We start from the raw sequence: 19,766 nt of genomic DNA on the forward strand, positions 1-19,766 counted from the left end.
AGCTAACATAATTGAGTACTGCGTTGATTACTTCTAGGTCCTTACATTCCTTCTTCTAATATGTATTAAATTGTCTAACTCAAGTACAAATTATACTGTATCAGATCTTATACCACTTAAAGGGGATTGAAATCTACGATCCTCTTATAGTGTGTATTTGAGTTTATGATACAGTTTATGAAGAATGTATGTCTAGAGACTTAAGTTTCAGCAGAATGAATTAGTGAACTAATACTTGATGTATTTATTGAGGGCTCTCAATGTGGACCTATGAATGGCAGTGAAACAAGGCCTTCCTTGTTTTCATGAAGCTTGCATTCTAGTAGGTGAGACAAACATATACAGTACAGTAATATGTTGAATGGGAGATAAGTACTTGGAAAAAAGCATAGCATAAGAGGATGTAAAGAGACAAGACTTCTCTTTTGTTGCAAGTAGCCAGGAAAATCCTGTCTTAGGTGGAGGCCTTTGAGTAAACACCTGAATAAACTGAGGAAATTAACCGTGCAGCTCTATTGGAGAAGACAGACAGAGGAAACAAGAAATATAAAGCCTCTGAAGAGGAAGGTGGTGTGTATGTGTGTATATGTTCGTGTGTGATATAAATAAAAACCACATAGCCTAAAACTTGGCAACTAAAATAGCTTATGTATACTTTTAGAAATGCAAAATCAAATTATAAGACAGTGGTATTATTTATAATGATCATATTTTTAATTAAATAAGTTTGTCTCCTCACATGCGTGGACTAGGTAAATTCTGCAAAATTTATTAATTTTTTATCTCCCCTTTGTTTTCCTCATCTTTCTCCGTGTCTCCCTTTCTCTCTTTTCCGCTTCTCATTTCAGTGAACCTGGAGCGATTTGAAATTCCAATCAAAGTTCGTTTAAGCCCAGAGCCATGGACCCCCGAAACTGGTTTGGTAACTGATGCTTTCAAACTGAAAAGGAAGGAACTGAAGAATCATTACCTCAAAGACATTGAACGAATGTATGGGGGCAAATAAAATGTTGCTCCCTTACTAACAGTTGTGGGGGAGGTGCCCTGGTTGTTTTTCTGTTCTAGAGTTTAAGTTTTCGTTGAACTGTCTGTTAGAATGTAAAGTGTATCATTCTAAAGACATGGTAATTAAAACAAAAAACCAAAACTTATTAAAATAGTTGTTGAGTCTGCTTTAACTTAGGTTTGTTTAGTTCTAGTGAAGCTGAAATTGAAAAGTTATTTCCCTTTAGCTGTATTAATTTAGAGCAGAAATTGTTTTTAAAAATTAGCCTATGATACACATTTTCATAAAGAAAAAATTTAATGTTAAACAACATAAATTGGAGTTGGAGTAGAATGTAGTTTGAGGAAATTTGCAGCTTCCAATGTCTTCCTAGTTCATAAGTTTAAATATTAAGCATGACAAAATATATGTATTAACACTACTCAAAGCAGAATTGCTTCAGGGCTTTAAAATTCTCTTTTAACCAGTTATAGTGAAGGGAAAATTCAATCATAATATGATATACAGCATCAAATAATACCTTAGAAGGTGTTATTTTAAGATCATGCTGTTTGCATAGGTTAGACATAGAACCGTTAAAATGTTGTGAAGAATTACAGTGCCTAAAGTAAGAATAAAACAACATACACATACCAAAAATATTTTGTAATATATTTGAAGGAAATTTGAACTGGTCTTTGAAACACTGAGATATAAAATCAGTAACTGTAATTATTTGAATGACTTAAAAGGAAAGTACGTTTTAAAACATGCTGAAAATGGCCTGTGTTCAAAATGAAAGACTTCTATCGAGTAAAATGACAGAATAGTTAATCAAAATTTAACAGTAAACATTTTCTCTGTTAGAAAAGGTGATAAAATCGTAAGTATTTGGAGTTATGTCCCTTGCATAGCACTGAACCTGGGAAGGAGATTTGGATTCTGGATTTATCTTTGATAAGAGGGATTGATTTTAAAATGTACTTGTATCAAAATTACACCAGTAATTTATGATCTGATTATTGCTGATTTGACTCTTGATCAGTAGATTGCATTTTAGAGAACTTTTCATGTTGCTTTAATTTTAGCAAAGCGGGTTATGGTGAATAACTTCCCAATTTCTTGTTCAAACCTACGGGTGATTAATTCTTTTGGATGAGATTTGGGAAATCAAAGGGAAGAAAACACTGTTAGCACATTTTCCTGTTTGTGAAGAGTTTAGAAACTGGAAATGATAGGGTTGGGAGAAGGGCAGAATTACTTGATAAGGGATTTACGTTTATTCAGTAACTTGGAGTGTGGGTTTCTTTTTAAATCTTTAAAATCTGGAATTCACACTTGAACCATAGTTACTGTAAAAAACAAAACTTTTTAATACTGTTATTCTTTGCACTATATATATATGTGTGTGTATATCTTACATTGCTTTGTACAGATGTGGGCCACCACTGCAACAAAAGAAATTCCTTTGTTCTAAAATATTTATGAAGAAAATATTTAAATGTTATGTATATGGTGGTAATAAGGAAAAAATCATCTGGTGTTATAAGCAAGAAAGAAGGTTTTTGTAAAGGTTTTCATTCAGTGTTCTGCAAAGTAAAATTCTGGGCCAGTTTTCCCAGAAGTTATGTATGACTATTCTGAATCTTCCCAAATTGCCTTTCAAGAGTGAATAACCATTATTAGCAAGTAGACTACTGCTCACCTTCTGCTATCCTGGCCCACTGTTTGTCCAGTAAGGATTATTTTCTTAGACTCTTCCAATATGTGACCCCCCCATTTGAAATGGTGATTTTTAAATATATGAGTGCATGCATACTATCTTAGCTATTTGCACCCCACCCACACCTATCTCCTGAAAGCTGGAACACTGCCAATGAATCTACTGACCAGGTCCATTAAAAAATGTAATTAACAATTAAGGTTGGGTGCTGCTAATTCTTTGCAAAAATCCAAATATTGTTAAGGGACCAGGGAGATGCCACTACCCCCTGATTTTTCATCAAAAAATACATGTTTATGTAAATGGAAATCTTTCCATATTCATAGAGACTTTTTAAGTATTTAAACCTAAAGATTTTGACCTCACATTTTTATACCTGTTTAAATCATTCATAGTTATTATTACATGTCAGCCATCAAATAAAGTTGTACTTGATAAATTTACTGCTAGTATGTATATTTCTGAATCGAACACTTGTGGTCTTCGCTTTAATTACATGAACATATCTTGCCTCTTTGATATTTGTGTTCATTCTCTTTTTCATCAAGTGGAGGTATAACTGTATGGCTTTTCAGAACTGAAATACAGAAGGATAATTGAAAAAGTCAGAAATTAACCAGAGTAATGTTTCTTGGATCACAGGGAGTGATTAGTAATTCCTTGTCTATATTTTCCTGGTAGCATACTACAAATGTTTCTAAGTTAACAAAGTGAGAACAGGTTAAAGATTGTGTGGTGTTTCGAATCTGGAGGGAAACTTTTAAATTTTTGAATGTAGTTGCAAGTTATAATGTATTCATATGTGTACGTTCTGTTAAAATGCACGATTTCAAGGATTGTTATTTAGATTTTGTGTTTATTCTGGATGAAAAGCTTTGTTCTTGTTTTTAAGTTTGCACTTGAGTCTTATGAAATAAATTCACCCATGTTATCAAATCCAACTTGTACTTATTTATGCGAGATAAAATCTGTAACTTCGAAGATTAACCAAACTTTTAAGCACATAACTTCTAAAGTACCTATTTTTAGCTTTATGGAATTACAATGAAATAGCCCATCTTAACTCCCATTCATTAGTTTGGATTATTTGAATCTAAAGTGGTATTAATATAGTTAATAATGTTGAACCCCTTTGCAAAACTGACATTGTGGGACAAATCATAGTCACTTTATGTGGATTATTGGCAGGTGCTAATAAATTATAACTATTACTTTTAGGCTACTGAACAGGGAGAAATTAAGTTATGAATTACATGGAATATACATAAAACAGTGTTTAAGAGCTCAGAAACCAGATTATTTCAGTCTGTTCCTTCCTTTTGCCCTCACTAGTTTTATGACTTTGGGTAAGTTAACATCTGAAAGCTGCATTTCTCCTGTTGGGACAATCGAATTGATAATATATCTGCCTCATAGGGTTGCTATGACGGTTAAAATGAGGTCCCTCTAAAGTGTTTAGAACAATAGCTCTTGTTAGCTGTCATTATCATCGCTGTGTCCAGACAGTGGTTATGGATACACTCAGGGTTTTAAAGAGTCGCCGACCCTGAAGATGTTGTGGAAAGAATTCTGGATTTAGAGATCCAGGCACCTGGACTCATTCTGTCACAAACTTTATAACCATGGGCAATTCTCATAATCACCCCTTCGCCTTAATTTCATCTCCATTTAAAAAAATGGGGCTCTAAAAAAAGATGTACTTTGCATAAAGAGAAACAAATGAAAGGAGTAGAGAAGGTAATACTTTCTAAGATCCATCATGCCTACCTTTCAGATTCTGATACTGTTTTTTTAAATAATTAAGTTTATTGGTACATTTTAGATACACATAATGATCGCATTCATCATAGGGAATTTTTACCTCTACATGCTATAACTTGATTTTTTTTTTCCCATTCCCCTATCCCTTCAACCCTTCTTCCCCTCCTTATTTTTAAAGGCTTTGTTTCCATTTTTCCTTCTTTTCTCATCATTTTTTTCTTTTCCCTTCCTTTCTTTCCCCCTCCCCCCTCCCTAGTTCCCCTTCCCATTTGATAATTTTCTTTCCATTTTCAGATTTTGATATTTTTGTGCCAAGTTGACTTTTTAAATGATGTGCTACATCCCAAGTTTCCCATCAGAATGTGAGGCTATAGATGATGCCATCACAAGAAGCAAGGATTCTACTAGGTATAAGGAATCCATCACTTTTGTGTTTTATTTTTGAGACAGTATCTCGCCATGTAGTTCAGGCTGGACTTGAACTCATCGCAAACTTCCTGCCTCAGCCTCCTGACTGCTGGGATTACAGTCATGCGCTGCCATGCCCAGTTTAATTTTTAATGAGAGTAGTTTACACCTAATTTAAAGCAGTGCTTTTAAGCGTTTTGTATTCTGTGACCCACAGTCGTAGGCATACACACTTGTATGTAAAACTACTTTATGAATGCTTCTTGTGAAAACAAAAACAATCCCAGTAATGAGATACACACTGATTTTGCACATCGTTTATGTGGCTGTCACCTACTAAACTGATTTGTTTCTTTTTTTTTTTTTTTTTTTTTTTTGGTTTTTCTCTGGTACCGGGAACCGAACTCACGACCTTGCGCTTGCCAGGCAGGCGCTTTGCCGCTGAGCTAAGTCCCCAGCCCTAAACTGATTGATGATACTGTAAAATAGTGCTGATAGAACTTTCCATAAAGTTGAAAATGTTCAGTGTCTGTGCTATTACAGTGTCCACCAACGCATGTGGCTATTGAGCACATGAAATGTGGTTAGTATGACTAGATTTTTTAATCATACCAACCACATACTGAATTTTTAATTTTATTTCTATATTGAGTAACATAGCTATAGAAAAATGACGGGCCACAGAAGAACAAGGGCTTAAAGTCAGCTGCTCTCTAAAGGTTACGAAAGACGCCTATCCCCTCCTCGCTTTTTCTCATTTCCTGTTTCTGAGGCAACCACTTCTGACTTGCAGTCTACTGTTTTGGTATTTACTGTTGTATCTAAATAACATTTGTGTTATGCATCTTGATTTTGTCGTTGTTTATTGACATCTCCCTACATACAAGCACACCTCTCATACTCCCCATATAGATAGATGTGCAGATAGAGCAGTAAGTCCTTACACTATAACTGTATTGTTCAGACATTAAATATTCAGTAAGAAACCATATATAATTTTCCTTTTCTGTGCTTCTAACCCTCTGGAACTAATAATTGTCTTTCTTGCACTTGCTATGTTTTCAATGTATTTATCAAGAATTCATCCCCAGATTATCTACCAATCATGTATGTCTTTTCTCAGCACTCCCAGTGCTGGGATTTAGCACAGCTGTGGAGCAACAACTTACATGGGCTTCATCCCCAGAAGACCACACCCCTCAAAAAAAGATAAAGTTCTAACAATTTCATCTGGAATAAATTGCTTCTAGAACCTTCTGATCTACATTAGAATATTTGCCCTACTTTCTCTTGCAGAGCCATTTCCTTGGAGTCTACCTTCATCATCATCCTGAGATTTTCTTTTTCCTTTATCGTGTGTTTGTTACTTCTATCCCATGTATTTTTCTCACTTGGATGATTACATCTTTTTATTAAAACATCCTGCAGTAGAATTAATTTTGAGGCCTTAATTGATCATTTGGTTGGGTGTAGATTTTAAATTTCCTCTCCATGTTGAATGCAATATTTCATTGTCATTTAGCTTCCTATCTTCTCTCTCCAGCACGTTGGAATGGAATCTTCCATTCTCTTTTACGTCTATGCTCTCTAGGATCTCAAACGCATCCCTTTCAGAGGTTAGGTAACCATGCTGTACTTAGGAATCACATGGAAAAGTTAACAATGTGACACTTAAATGTTTCAGGGCTCTCTCTGGTTTAATTATGCCAGATGCCTCGAGGAGACAAAAGAAGGTCTAATCTATCACAGACCAAGAGACTACAGGGGAGAATCAAGAGAATGATCTTCGAGCTAAACGCTATGTATGTAGGAATTTGGAAAAAAGAGAAAGTCTTTCATGTTTCCATTGTCTGGGAAGGTTTACTCTAAGGTCTCTGAGCCTAAAGCTGAAGCTGCAAGAGTGACTCTCACAAAATTATAGCTGATAATAAAGAGTGTGCATTTGTCTGTAGCAGCATTACCTCTGTGCCCCTTCAGCCTTCAAGAACCGAGTGGGGTGACAAAACAAGAACTTCATGGGTCACAGTTTGAGGTCTAGACTAAGATCTTTAACAGATCCCACATTCGCCTGAGATACTTGATGTCTTCAGCCCTTGGGATGGCAAAGCTCCCTGGCAGGTTGCCTCCTTACCCATTTATCCCAGGGGATCCACCTACGTTACTGATGTCTGCTAAACTGTGAAAACTGTTGGAAAGCACTACTATAGATGTGCCTTTCTTCTTGGAGAGTATTGGCAAGACATGGTCTGCATGATTTGTTTTCCTCTCTGCAGGGCCAGGCAGATTGTTGTCAACTCTGAGAAGTTAGCCACTTTGTGAATTTTATTCATTGTTCTTTCTCCAGTGCCTGCCATTGTGCTTGACATATAATGAAGGAAGGGAGGAAGAAAGGGAGGGTGGGAGGAAGGAAGGAAGGAAGGAAGGAAGGAAGGAAGGAAGGAAGGAAGGAAGGAAAGAAGGAAGGAAGGAAGAAAGGAAGGAAGGAAGGAAAGAAGGAAGGAAGGAAGGAAGGAAGGAAGGAAGGAAGGAAGGAAGGAAGGAAGGAAGTCTAAGTCTTAAAGGATGAGTAAAATTTGAGTAACCTGGAAGGATTAAGGACTTGCAGGGGAAATTAACAATATGAATAGACTCAGACATAGTCATGGTGTGTGCCAAACACAGTTTGCAGAACAGCTGAGGGGCCCAGAATGGTGCATGTTTTGAGGCAGTAGGAAATTATCAGACCATATCGTATCTATTTGACATAATGCTGACTGAATAATGAGCCACTGAAGCACTAGTGCCTAAGAACAAAGTTGAAGTTAAAACAAACAGTGGTTGACACAACTGGTCTTGATTTTTCTCTTAGCATCTAATTTCAAGTCAAGCTCTTCTCTACTCACCATGGAAACAATTTCTTTCATGGTGTGGGGCCGGGTCCAATAATTCCTAAATATTTCCATACTATTTTCCAGCTGAGAAGCCCTCATGGAAACTCCTGGCATCCCCCAGGTAAAGGACACTATTCCCTCCCTCCTGACATTGGAATGAGGGAAGATGAAGCCTGCTCCCCCTCCTCAGTGTTCCAGATATTTCTTCAAGCTTTTCTCAGTTGTCATATTCTCAGGAAAGCCTTCTGTGAGCTTTCTGAGGTTCAGTTAAATGCCTATCCTCTAGTTCCATAGCACTATATGCTTACTGTTAATAATGAAATAATTACAGGTGACAGTAGTGGGCATTCAGTATGTTCCAAGCTCTATGAGAAGTAGTTTACAAGCATTACTTATTCAGTCCTTGCCACAGACCTTATGGCAAGCGCTTATTATTATCCGCATTCTGGAGATCAGAAAACGGGAGTACAGAGAAGTTGAATGGCTTTGCTCTGGGTAACGACTGGTAGATTGCCAAAGCAGAGCTAAAACAGGTCTTTCTGAGGCTGGGTCTGTTCTTAAGTACTGTGCTCTGCTATCGGCTTCTTAGAGCATCTTTACCATGCCTTGTTGTAATGGTCCAGCTGATGCCCGCCTTGCCCTCTCTCTGTCAACAGCAACCAAGTCACCAAATCTTATCTTGCTGTCAGCACCTAACACAGGATGTAGCCCAGAAACGGACGAGAAACTTAAGAGCTAAGATATTCTCAGTGATGAGAAACAAAACCTGAAGTTGCCACCAGATGGTGCTGTGGGAACCCAAGAGAAAGGAGCCCTCGGGGACCCTTTCAGTCCCACTCCTTTGCCACAGAGAACCCGTGTCCACATTGTTTTCCTTCCTTGTCCAGAGAAGACTGAGTCGGTGGCAGAAATATTTTCAGGGGATCGCTTCTCGGCCTTTTAGCTAAGATCAAGTGTAGAAATATTTTCAGGGTATCCATGCAGGAACTGGTACAAGCTTGACAATTTTATTTATGACCCAGTCTTGGCCCCAAAGACCCCAAAGGAAGTTTCACTGTACTTCACCCTTTTAGATTCTACAATTCTTCCAAAGCTCTCCAAGTTCTTTTCAGGTGCATGGCACTGTGAAAAGGCTAAAAATAAATGCAGAATTTCCCAAAGCACTGAAGGAGGCTGTACCCTGAAATGGAAACGTTTCTAGTCAGGAGACTTGGATGCTGATGTTCCTATCACTAACTAATGGGAGAATTCAGGCAAGACCCTTCTGTGGACCTCTGTATCCTGAGCTCTAAAATTATAGGATTGGATGAGACTTTATTTGAAGTTTTTTTGCTACCTCCCTATAAGACACTGGGCAACAACATCATAACACCACGGTAATAAAACCTCATGTGGTAGCAAAGCTTAACTAGGCTACCTATGAACTACATGACTTTGGGCAAGTTACTTAACCTCTATACCTTAGTTTCCTCATCTGTATGATGAGAATGTTACTGTGTCTGCCTTACAAGTGTTGTCATTAAGGTTAAGTGAGATGAATGCATAGAAAATGCTTGACACAGTTCTTGGAAAACATAAACTTTCAGTAAAAGCTGATAAGGTATAGACCTGGCTCTTAGGTGTTAGCAACTTTCTGAGGTTTAGATGTAGTAGTCATCAGAATTGGGAGTAGTTGAGAAACAAAGCACAGTTAGGCTTTGCCCTTTGCTAAGGGTAAATGCATTTCATGTGTACAAAGCTAAGTATGTGATTGAAGCAGAGGGCTGTAAAAATAACCACAAACAACAGGAATCCTCATAGATTATTAATGAGAGTGTGAAGAGATTAAATAACTTTGGAAAAAAGTCTTGTCAGTTTCTTTTAAAACTAAGATACATTTTTGCTACAACCTACAAATTCCACTCCTAGGTATTTACCTAAGGAAAAAGAAAACACATGTCTACAAAAGGATTTGTATGAGAACATTATAGCAGCTTAACTTTTAACAGCCAGAAACTGGAAACAGCCCAAGTGAGTATCAGTAAAAGAATGAATAAACAAACTGTGATATAGTCATGGAGTATTACTAACCAATAAAGAGGAACAAATTACCGATACTTTCAACAACATGGATGATTCTCAAAACAATTATGCTGAACAGTTAGAGATGCAGCTTAGTTATAAACCACTGGCCTAGCGTATGCAAGGCCCTGGGTTCAGTCCCAAGCACTTCAAGACACACACACATGCATGCGCATGTACACACACACACACACACACACACACACAAAAGCACATGGGCCTAAGGAAAAGAAGTCTTGATTGAAAAAGGAACTGCTATTTATTTTTGATGGGAATATAAATAAATGCAACCACTTTGGAAAGAAGCATGGCTTTTCCCCCCAAAATAAAAATAGATGTATCATTCAAGCCAGCTCTCCCACTTCTGGATATATATCTAAAGAAAATAAAATAAGTATTCCAAAGAGATACTGGCATGCTCACATTTATTGCAACACAGTTCACAATGGTTAAAATATCAAATCAGCCTAAGTACCATCAACACATGAATGTATAAAGAAAATGGAGCATTATTCAGCCATGAAAAACTAAATCCTGCATTTGCAGCAAAATGGATGGAATTGGAGGACATCGTGTTAAGTGAAATAATACAGACACAGAAAGACGAGTACCCCCTCTTTTGTCTTATAGGTGAAAAATTAAAATAAAAGTCAACCTGAAAGCAGAAGGGTGATTACTAGAGACTGGGAAGGATTACTAGAGACAGAGAAAGAGGCTAGGATGGAAAAGTGGCTGGATGTGATTAATGCACATTGTATACATTTATGGAAATATCACAGCAAATCCCTTTAATATATACAATTAATGTGTAATAAGAATAAAAGCTCAGTGCTACAAGCACCTGCCTGGCAAGAGCAAGGTCCTAAGTTCAATTCCTGCTACCAAAAAAGAAGTCATACCTAAAAGAATTCCCACTATATGACTACATTTATTGTGAAGCTCTGTCATAGGCAAAACCAATCAATGATGGAGAAAATCAAAATAGTGGCTGCCTGTGGCATGAAGGGAGAGGACTGCTTAGGAAGAGCCAAAGACAAACTTCTCCTAAGTGGTGACAAAGGACTTTATCTCTATAGAGATAATATTTGTCAAATCTGATAAATTGCATTATTAATATTTATGTATTTCATTCTCTGTATATTTTACCTCAAAAGAGGAAGAAAGAATGGTAAGCCAACACTGAGGAGCAGAGTCTACTGAAGTTAGATAGTGGATAGGAAGAGAGATGGGGGATGAATAGATGGAAGGTGGATAAAGGGAGCACAGGAAAATACAAGTGGTGGAATCTAGTGGTAACAAGGTATGCTCTGCCAAATTCTTTCAGTTTTGCTGTATGTTTGAAATTTTACATAATAAATATTCTTGGAAAAGCAACCCCAAAGTTTCACATCCTGCAGAGAGAATCTTTTCCAAATTTGGAAAGCTTCATTAGAGGAAGGTAGACCCAGACCTAGGTAAATATTACCTAGACACTTATTATATGCCAAACCCTGTTCCAGGCAAAGTGAGAAATACAAAGAGCATAAAACAGTACCTGTCCTGCAAAGGACTGAAGGGGTCATCTGATGAGAATGTACATCACTGTGATCCTATACTATGGAATTGCTAAGGACCAGAGATTTCACCTAGTCGAGAAAGTGTCACAGACATTTTAAGTATTGTTGCAAGTATGGTTGGAAGGGATCTTCAAGCCAGAGCACAGAGCTCTGAGGAGCACAGTAAAGGGATTATCTAGTAGTCCAGTGGAGCCATCCATGCAGCTACGTATAGGCCCAGCTACACGGGAGCTGCTGTAGGAGCATCACTTGAATCCAGGAGTTCAATACAGCAAGAGTCCATTTGAAAAATATAAATAGGATGTTCCAAATAAGTGACAGTCTTAGGAAGTTTCTGTGGAAAAACGATAGAGGTACGCTACTGCATGGGGATTGGCAGGGAGCAAAGTTTTCATGTACCTGCAAGCAGCACTGGGAGCAGGAGGCAGCAGCCACATGGAGTAGGGAGGGTCTAAATGACCCAGTTGCCCTGAAGCAGGAGATCATATCTTGGTTTGGTCTTCTGGGAAGTGGGAAGCTATTTAGTTTCTACTACTTCTCTGTCTCATGATGTTGTAGTTCTTTAAGGACGTACTGTTGTTTGTTCTTGAGCTAGTATCTATTCTGATTTTTCATGAGTTCATTATGGTTGGTCAGAGCTGAAGACATACTGCTGTTAAATATTTTAATATTACCCCTTCCCACCTGATAGTTTTATTGCAAGGTCATTTAATACAGGGTGTGTGATATGCCTCTCACATGCTAAGCACTTGATAAATGAGATCAGGGATCATAGTTCACGCTCCAGCATATAGCCTAGATATAGGGCGATCTCATCCCCAGGCCACCAAGATCTCCAAAATGTCTCTAGGGCAGGTACTTGAAATCTCTAAGGACCATTCCCACACATAGATCGTTATAAACTCTAGCCCTGCTCCCACACTGTGTATAATTCCATGAACCCACTGAGAAGATCCAGCTGGACCTAGAGACTATCCCTTTTACTCTTATCTATCTTTTGAGAATGGACCTGCTGTGGTGGCTTGTGGCAAGCTATACTCTGATGATGGCACTGGGAAGAGCAGGTAGGGTGAGCTGCAACAGAGCAAAGGTCTGTGAGTTTACACCACCTAGGGTCTTCCTTCCTTCACACAGAACTGTGGACTCTAGTACCGGGTCATAATTCTTTCCAAATCAGAATTTCTGGCTGGCCTCCCTGCCCACTACTTACCTGGCTCCATGCCCTGGCACTCTCTACTTGTTGCCAGTTCACAAGGAAGTAGCTGTGAGAGTTAAAAAGGAACAAACTGTTCACTAAAGTGACTTGCTCACTGATGTGTTTCTGGGATCCAGTACAGGGCTTTCCACAAAGTAACATTCCATACCCACAATTGTTGAGGTAATGAATGAATCAATCAATATTTCCTGATCTGTAACTGGTACATCATGAAACCTTCTTTCTTCTCATCCTCCAAAGACTACTCTGGCCCTGCCAGCTCGCTGGACTCGAACAGTGCTTACCATTTGTGCCCCTCCTTTGGCCAGGAGACAAACAGATCAATTCAACCACCTTCCATGGAGCTGTAGTACTGGCACTCTCAAGGAAGGGTGAAAGCATTTCCCATTCCATGGTTCATGAGTTGTACTTTCCAAACAACCTTGGTACTGCTCAAAACTTTCCCCAAGACTCCTTGAAAATCTACATATATGATTCTGATTACTTCCCCTTATCAACATACTTGATTACCATTCAATTAGGATTCAAATAAATGAATCCTAGATGATAAAGAGATGATTATTCAATAGGTATACAGCAAGGGTGGAAGGAAGGTGGAAAGGTAAGCAGAAATAGGAAACAATTCCTGACTGATGGATTGGCAGTTTTAAGTGTGTCAGTGAAAGAGACGCATTTCAGCCATCCAAGGCTGACCTAAGACAGATTTGAAGGGATGCCCAGAGCCTTTGGTGTAAAAAGAAAGCTAGAATCCCCACTCACACCTGTTTTTTCATTTCTGAGGGGTTGGGCCTATTTACATTTTATGACTATTCTCCGTTTCTGTTATCACCATCTTATGCATATATACTCTCCCTATGACAGTCTTCTATAAATTTGTAACTTGCTTTTTCTCTGGTAATTTATTTAGTAAAATTAAAAATAGTCTTGTATGTGTTCATTAAAACATTATTTTTAAGGTGAAAGTCTGGAAATAACAGAACCTTATAATAAGTGTTAATTTAAATAAATGATAGTAGATTCGGTTTGTAATGCTGTATAGACAATGAAATGATGTTATAGAAAAATAATAAGTGACATAAGAAAAGCTCATAGTTGTTAAGTGAAAAAGACAGACCATGAAATAATGAAAGTGTGTGACTGTGTGTATGGCTCTGCACATGTCTGTGGGGGTACATACATGTACACTACTGATAATTTGTTCCTTAGTGCTTTTATGTGTTTCCCAAGATTTCTCCCTTGAATACTGCAAATCTAAGTTAAGGTAGCGCCAGTATGGGTGCTCTGTGAAAACTGAGAGCACAGCGATGCATGGAGCAAGGTTTCCTTCAGGCAGTGAATTTTGAGGTGGGCACAAGTCACAGAGTACTGGAGAGTAATGCCAGTAATATGCTATTTCCAGATTGGAAGAGGAGATACTGTCTATTGGTGATGACTTAAGATCAAGCTCCACTGAAAAAGCCATCTCCCTCCAGAAAGAATGGCTATCATCAAGAAGTCAACCAATAACAAATGCGAGCGAGGCTGTGGGGAAAAAGGAGCTCTTCTCCACTGCTAGTGGCAATGTACATTGATACAACCACTGTGGAAATCAGTGTGGAGATTCCTCAAAAAACTAGGATTAGATATCCCATTTGACCCAGCTAGTCCCTTTCTGGGTATTTTTCCAGAAAAATTGCAAATATCATACCACAGTGGGATTTGTGCACCCATGTTTATAGCAGCACAATTTGTCATGTCTAAATCTTGGAAACAACCCAAATGCCCATCAACTGAGGAACAGGTAAAAAAGATGTGGTATTTTTATACAATGGAGTATTCCTCAGTTATAAAGAAGATAAACTTGGGGTTTTTATAGGTAACTGGATGCAACTAGAGACCATACTGATAAGTGAAATAAATCAGATCCATATATGTAAGCATCATACTATCTTCCTAGTGTAAGAAACTAAAAAAGTAAATAAAATCCAAAAGGTACAATAGATATTGTGAAAAAGAAAGAAACTCCTCAAAAGGAAAGAACAACTGGGATGGGGGAAAGGAGAAAAAGAAAGAAAGAAAGGAAGGAAGGAAGGAAGGAAGGAAGAAAGAAAGAAAAATACACATACACACACAAGATAACTAAGATAATTGTACTGCTAATTTTTATTGGTTTATTGAAATAAACAGTTAATGCTTAATTGTTTGATCAATTTTGCATGCCTATATCTGGTAATCTGAACAACTACCTTGAAGATAACAACACACAATGTAACAACCATTGTTAATTTCCTATCATCTTGTTTTGAAATTCTGTATTTTTATTGTTTTTAAAAATTTTTTATTCTCTTTAAAACAAAAAAGAAAAGAAAAAGCAATGAGCAGCAACTAGGTTTCTGAATTGAAATAGGTATTGGAAGATAATTACTTTATCCAAAGCATGGTGAACTGCATTGTAGGTGTTAAGATCCTGCAAGAGATTCTCAATCTGCATATTTGACCTAAAATAATGAAAACCTGGATTAAACATGTGCAAATAAAGCCTGAAATGAAGAAGTAGAGGAATCTGAGAGATGAAGAATTAGAGGTAGAGAATCAAATTTGACTAAACATATTCCAAGTACTAGGTGAAACCATGTAAGGAGACACTTTATTTATGTATTTATTGGTACTGGGAATCGAACTCAGGACCTTGTGTTTGCCAGACAGGCACTGAGCTATCTCCCCAGGGAGACACTTTTAGACAAAATAGCTGAGGGTTGAGTCCTTCAGGATTCCAAAAATTAATGGGAGGAGGAAGGAAGAGGAGCCAGCAAGGACAGTGAACTACGGGTCAGATAGATAAAAAAGAGAAACTTGAGAATACAATGCCATGAGAGCCAAGGGTAGGACAGCTACGGGAAGGAGTGGGTGGCTGCTGATATCAAATTCATCCTTCAAGTCAAGGAGGCAACTGTTCAGAGACCCTTGAATTTGGTCAGGACGTCACTGGTGGATTTACAGAGAAGAGATTTGACAGGAAGCACTGTAGTCTAGAAGGAAGAAAAGTTAAGAAAATGGAGGGAAATCATGGATACAATCCACGTGTGGGGAGTAATGTAGGTCTGAGAAGAACACGATCAAACTTTATAATTCTAATCTTGCTGTGCTACATAACCAATCTGAACCTTAGTCTCCATTTCTGAGAACAAGAATAATGCTACCAGTTCAAAAAGCTGTTGAAAAGTTTGAGTTTAAATGATTACTCCTTAGGTTATAGTGAAAAAGCTTCCCCCTCCCAAATCCCTAGGTATTTTGGGGCATGTTCTAAAAGAAAAGAGTATTTTAGTTCAACAGTCATATCCTTAGATTGGTACAGCTTTGAAAAGTTCCCAGCTGTGTTTGGTATTTCCAAGTTAATTTAACAATATTTCCCCCAGCCCCTCTGAGTTGAGAGCATTGAAGCAGGGGTCAGGATCACGTGGAATGTCTCTGAAGCCTATGCAGTCCTTGTGAAGTGAGGCTGTTTGAGATCTTGCTTGCAGTTTGGTGCTAAGCTCACTTCGATACACAGAAGGCTGCAGGCCCTGAGTAGCTATAGGCTGGCTGGGGCAGAGGTACCAGAAACCTTCAATTTAAAAATCCATGGCACCTTCAATTTGAACGGTTTGCAGGCTAAAAGTCTTGAGCAGCTTGCTTTGTTTCCAAAGTGTGCATAAGGGCCTGTACTTTCCTTCTTGTCGCATTTCGTGACTATATACAATCAGACCTTCCCAGCACTACCTCATTTTTTTTCTACCTCATTATCTACTTATCGACCTTTTTCCTTTGTGCAGCCCGGTCTGTTTTCAGTTTAATATAGTTTAACAAAACTGGTCTTTGTCTTATTGCCTTGTTTTCCGCTAAAATCAAAGATATCTCCTGTGAAAAATGACTGCCCCAGAAGCCATAAGAGCCTAGCCCGACTAACAATCCCTGGAGAGACACAGCTGTGAGCCTGTCCAACTGGGAGTGAGGTAAGCATATTTTCTAGAACTGGCTCTTTCCAGATCCTCAGATTTCTAGGGAGTGTAATCACAGACTTTTATTAATGTTCCTGTTCATCTTAATGGGAGACCTTGGTTTCAGTTCTGGGAAGATGGTGTACCCAAAGAAAATAGGATCACATTGTGGATGGTACACTCATGTGCTAAGATGCGTGGGCTCCCTGAAAAAGTACCACAGGGGATCAGAGCAGAGATACTTCCAAAGAGCCTGATAGATAATCACCAGGCATTCCGGACACCTGTGGAGACCCACTCTGCCTTCTAAACAAGTACTTGACCAGTCAGGCACAGAAGTTGCCTGAGCATCTTTGGAATGAGATGCTTTCCTCAGGCAGGGGTGGGGGTAGGCTATGAGGACTAGAAAGACAGGCCCAGGTCCTTGCCTGTGGGAATAAGTCCCATAAGATTTGGACAAGGGAGTCTCTGCTGCTGGAAGGCATCTGGGGCTTTGCTTGGGTGTCCCGGGGCAGGTGCTGTCTTGGGGGGCCAGCTGCTGTATCTGGGCCAAAGCCAGGCCTGCAGGGCAGGTGGCCAGAAATTGGAAGGAATTCGCTTTTGTAGCTCAGGATTTTAGGCTTGGCCCCAGCAAGCGGCCTTGCCAGCCTCTGCTGCCTGGGGCCTCACACATTCCGAGCCCCCGCTGCCTCCTCCACCTCTCCTCCGGGCTCGCCTCCTCCCTTGTTGCCATCTCCTCCCCCCACCAGCTGTCCCCTTTCCCCAAGCGGCCAGACAGCCACAGGCTGGGAAGAGGTGGCCCCAGGCCGGAGGGGGCGTGGTGGAGAAAGGGAGGAGGGAGAGGGTGAGGGGATAAGGAGGCCTGGCCTCCGAGCCCCCAGCCACTGCGCGCCCGCCCAAGAGGAGGGTTTTGCCGCTGTCGCCATCTCCGTCTGCCGGCCCACTTGCCCGCCAGTTTGCTTCCCCCGGCCCAGGGGAAAGGTCAGCAGCGTCCTGGAGCCGCCTTGTCACTCTCCCACAGCCATGAATTGCAGCGATAGTCAATGGCTGCAAAACCTGTTGAGACGCCTGCTGCTTGAGCTGCACCATCAGGGCAACGCCAGTGGCCTGGGCGCTGGCTCCAACCGGAGCATGGGCATGGGGGTCGCGCCTGATCCTTTCGTGGGCCGCCAGGTGACCAGCACCAAGGGCAGCAACGCCTATCTCTACATCCTGCTCGTCATGATCTTGTACGCCTGCCTGGCCGGAGGCCTCATAATGGCCTACACCCGCTTCCGCAAGCTCCGCAAGGCCAAGAAGCCATCTCAGACCTACACTGCCCTGTGCCAATGGGCCTCTGGTGGTACCCTGGCCACTGACGTCGAGACTGTCGCCGGCTTCCTGGCCGAAGGCCGCCGACCGCTCGCCCCTGAGATGCTGCCTGCCCTGGCCCAGGGCACAGAGCGGGTCTAGAACCACAGCCCCAGCTCACTAGCTCGCTGGCCTGCGCGCTCCTCATACTGCTTATTTCCGGGCGCGACTCCTGCCCTTTCTTCCCCTTCCAGGGTTCGCCTCACCTGAGGGCCAAGCAGTGATGTGAGGTCAGACCTTGTGTGGAAGGCCCAGGAAGGAGAACTCCTTATTTTTTCCTTGCCAGTTTTTCCCTCCTGTCTTCCCTTGCCACCACCGCATCCCTCACATCCATATGCACTTAACTGCCTCTGCTCTCTTGTCTTCAGACAGCCCTGACACCCCGTGATAGCCCTCTGGGAACTGAATCCAAGACGTCCAACACTGGGCATTGAACTGAAGAACGAAGTCTATCAGAACTCTGATCCATCTACGCTGCAGCGGCTCTGGGAGCTGACAGGGACTGCTTACTCTGCAGAGCCATTGGGCTTCCTGTCACTGCCAGGTCAGAAATACTGCAGCAGACCCAGCTTCTTGTTGCCTTAGGGACAGAAACAGCGAAAATGAAGAAACCTCTGGTATCTTTTCCCTCCCTTCGTCTTTCAGCAGGAGCTAGCTGGGCACCAAGACCAGTCTGGGATGGAACAGGCTTAATGGAGACTAAAGGGGGAGGGGGTTAGTGGGAGGGGAAGATCTAGGACCTCAAATTGTATGGTTTCTTGCCTACCCAGTTGTCATCTCAAAGGCAGCTTGACTGAGCTTTAGTAGCTTGGCCATCTGCAGTGGGTAAGCACTATGGGTGTATTACCCCAAAGCTTCAAAATGTATTCCCTATATTGATTCAGTTGTCACAGTGTCAGCTCCATCCATGGAACACGAGAGTCTGAGATCTCCTGCTCTGTAACCCTGGGGAATGTCAAAGGCGGGTAATAAATGTAGTTTAAACAATAACCTGTGACTCTTCTCTCCAACACCCCAGTCCTGAGACCCAGTTCTATATAAAGAGATAATCTTTGTTTTTGGAAGTGGTGTTTGGATTTGGGAGTTGAGTTGTTGTGCTAGCCGTACTTATATGACCAGGTCCAATATGATGTAAAGAACTGTGGGTGAAGAAAAGGTTTCAGGTGGGTGTGTACCTATAGTCCTAGCTATTGGGAGCTGCGTTAGGAAGCTTGCTTGAGCCCAGGAGCTCAAGACTAGCCTGGGCATCATAGCAAAGAAAAGGTTAAAGTAGCTAAATGAATAAATTTTGTAAGTATTTCAAAAGTTACACCTCATTTATTAGTTTCTCCTCCTTTTTTCTTAATTCTGAAGCCCTGTCAAATATGAGCACAAAACAAAGATATCCCACTTTCCTTTTCCAGTTTTTCCCAGTGCCCCGAAAAGAAGTTTCCCAGGCTCATTGTTATTAGTTACTATAAAAGCTAATATTTAACTTTTTGGTTTACTGAGACAGTGTCTAGCTATATAGTTCAGGCTGCCCTCAAACTCATGGCAACCTTCCTGCCTCTGCAAGTTCCATCCCTAAGGTAGCCCCATGTCCTTAAAGGAGGAGGCCAGGGATTGAACAGCCATCCAAAGCAATAACAGTATGAGAAAGGATGCTGTGTCAGGGAGGCCTGAGGGGATGTGGAAAGAGAGCTTGATAAACAGCAGTGCTGGGGGTAGCGGTGGGGAGCAGTGCCTAGCCCTTGTTTTAAGTACAACACTATTGCTCACTTGTCTTGCATAACTGGGGACACAAAGTTATTTTGATAATGAAGCATAATCCTTTCTTTAGGTGTTGAAACATTGTAAAAACATTTGTAACATTTCTTCCATAGACATTTAAAATGTTTTTA

The 19,766-nt window shown here is 40.4% G+C and overlaps 2 protein-coding genes across 4 annotated transcripts in view; both read left to right on the top strand.

Moving 5' to 3' along the window:
* Positions 1 to 3,644, top strand: part of Acsl4 (acyl-CoA synthetase long-chain family member 4) — an 84,563-nt gene extending 80,919 nt beyond the window's left edge. For all 3 annotated transcript variants that reach the window (XM_005404662.2, XM_005404663.2, XM_013504536.1), the window contains exon 16: positions 849 to 3,644. In XM_005404662.2, the coding sequence (XP_005404719.1) occupies positions 849 to 1,006 (158 nt within the window). In that variant the 3' untranslated portion in view covers positions 1,007 to 3,644. The remainder of the gene's footprint in view (positions 1 to 848) is intronic.
* Positions 3,645 to 17,445: 13,801 nt separating this feature from the next.
* Kcne5 (potassium channel, voltage gated subfamily E regulatory beta subunit 5) lies at positions 17,446 to 18,876 on the top strand. Its single transcript, XM_005404665.1, has one exon. It carries the CDS (start codon positions 17,560 to 17,562, stop codon positions 17,986 to 17,988), a length of 429 nt encoding a protein of 142 aa, XP_005404722.1. The 5' UTR covers positions 17,446 to 17,559; the 3' UTR covers positions 17,989 to 18,876.
* Positions 18,877 to 19,766: the final 890 nt, after the last annotated feature.

Source organism: Chinchilla lanigera, unplaced genomic scaffold (assembly GCF_000276665.1).
Source record: "Chinchilla lanigera isolate Chin_1 unplaced genomic scaffold, ChiLan1.0 scaffold00089, whole genome shotgun sequence".
Lineage (NCBI taxonomy): Eukaryota > Metazoa > Chordata > Mammalia > Rodentia > Chinchillidae > Chinchilla > Chinchilla lanigera.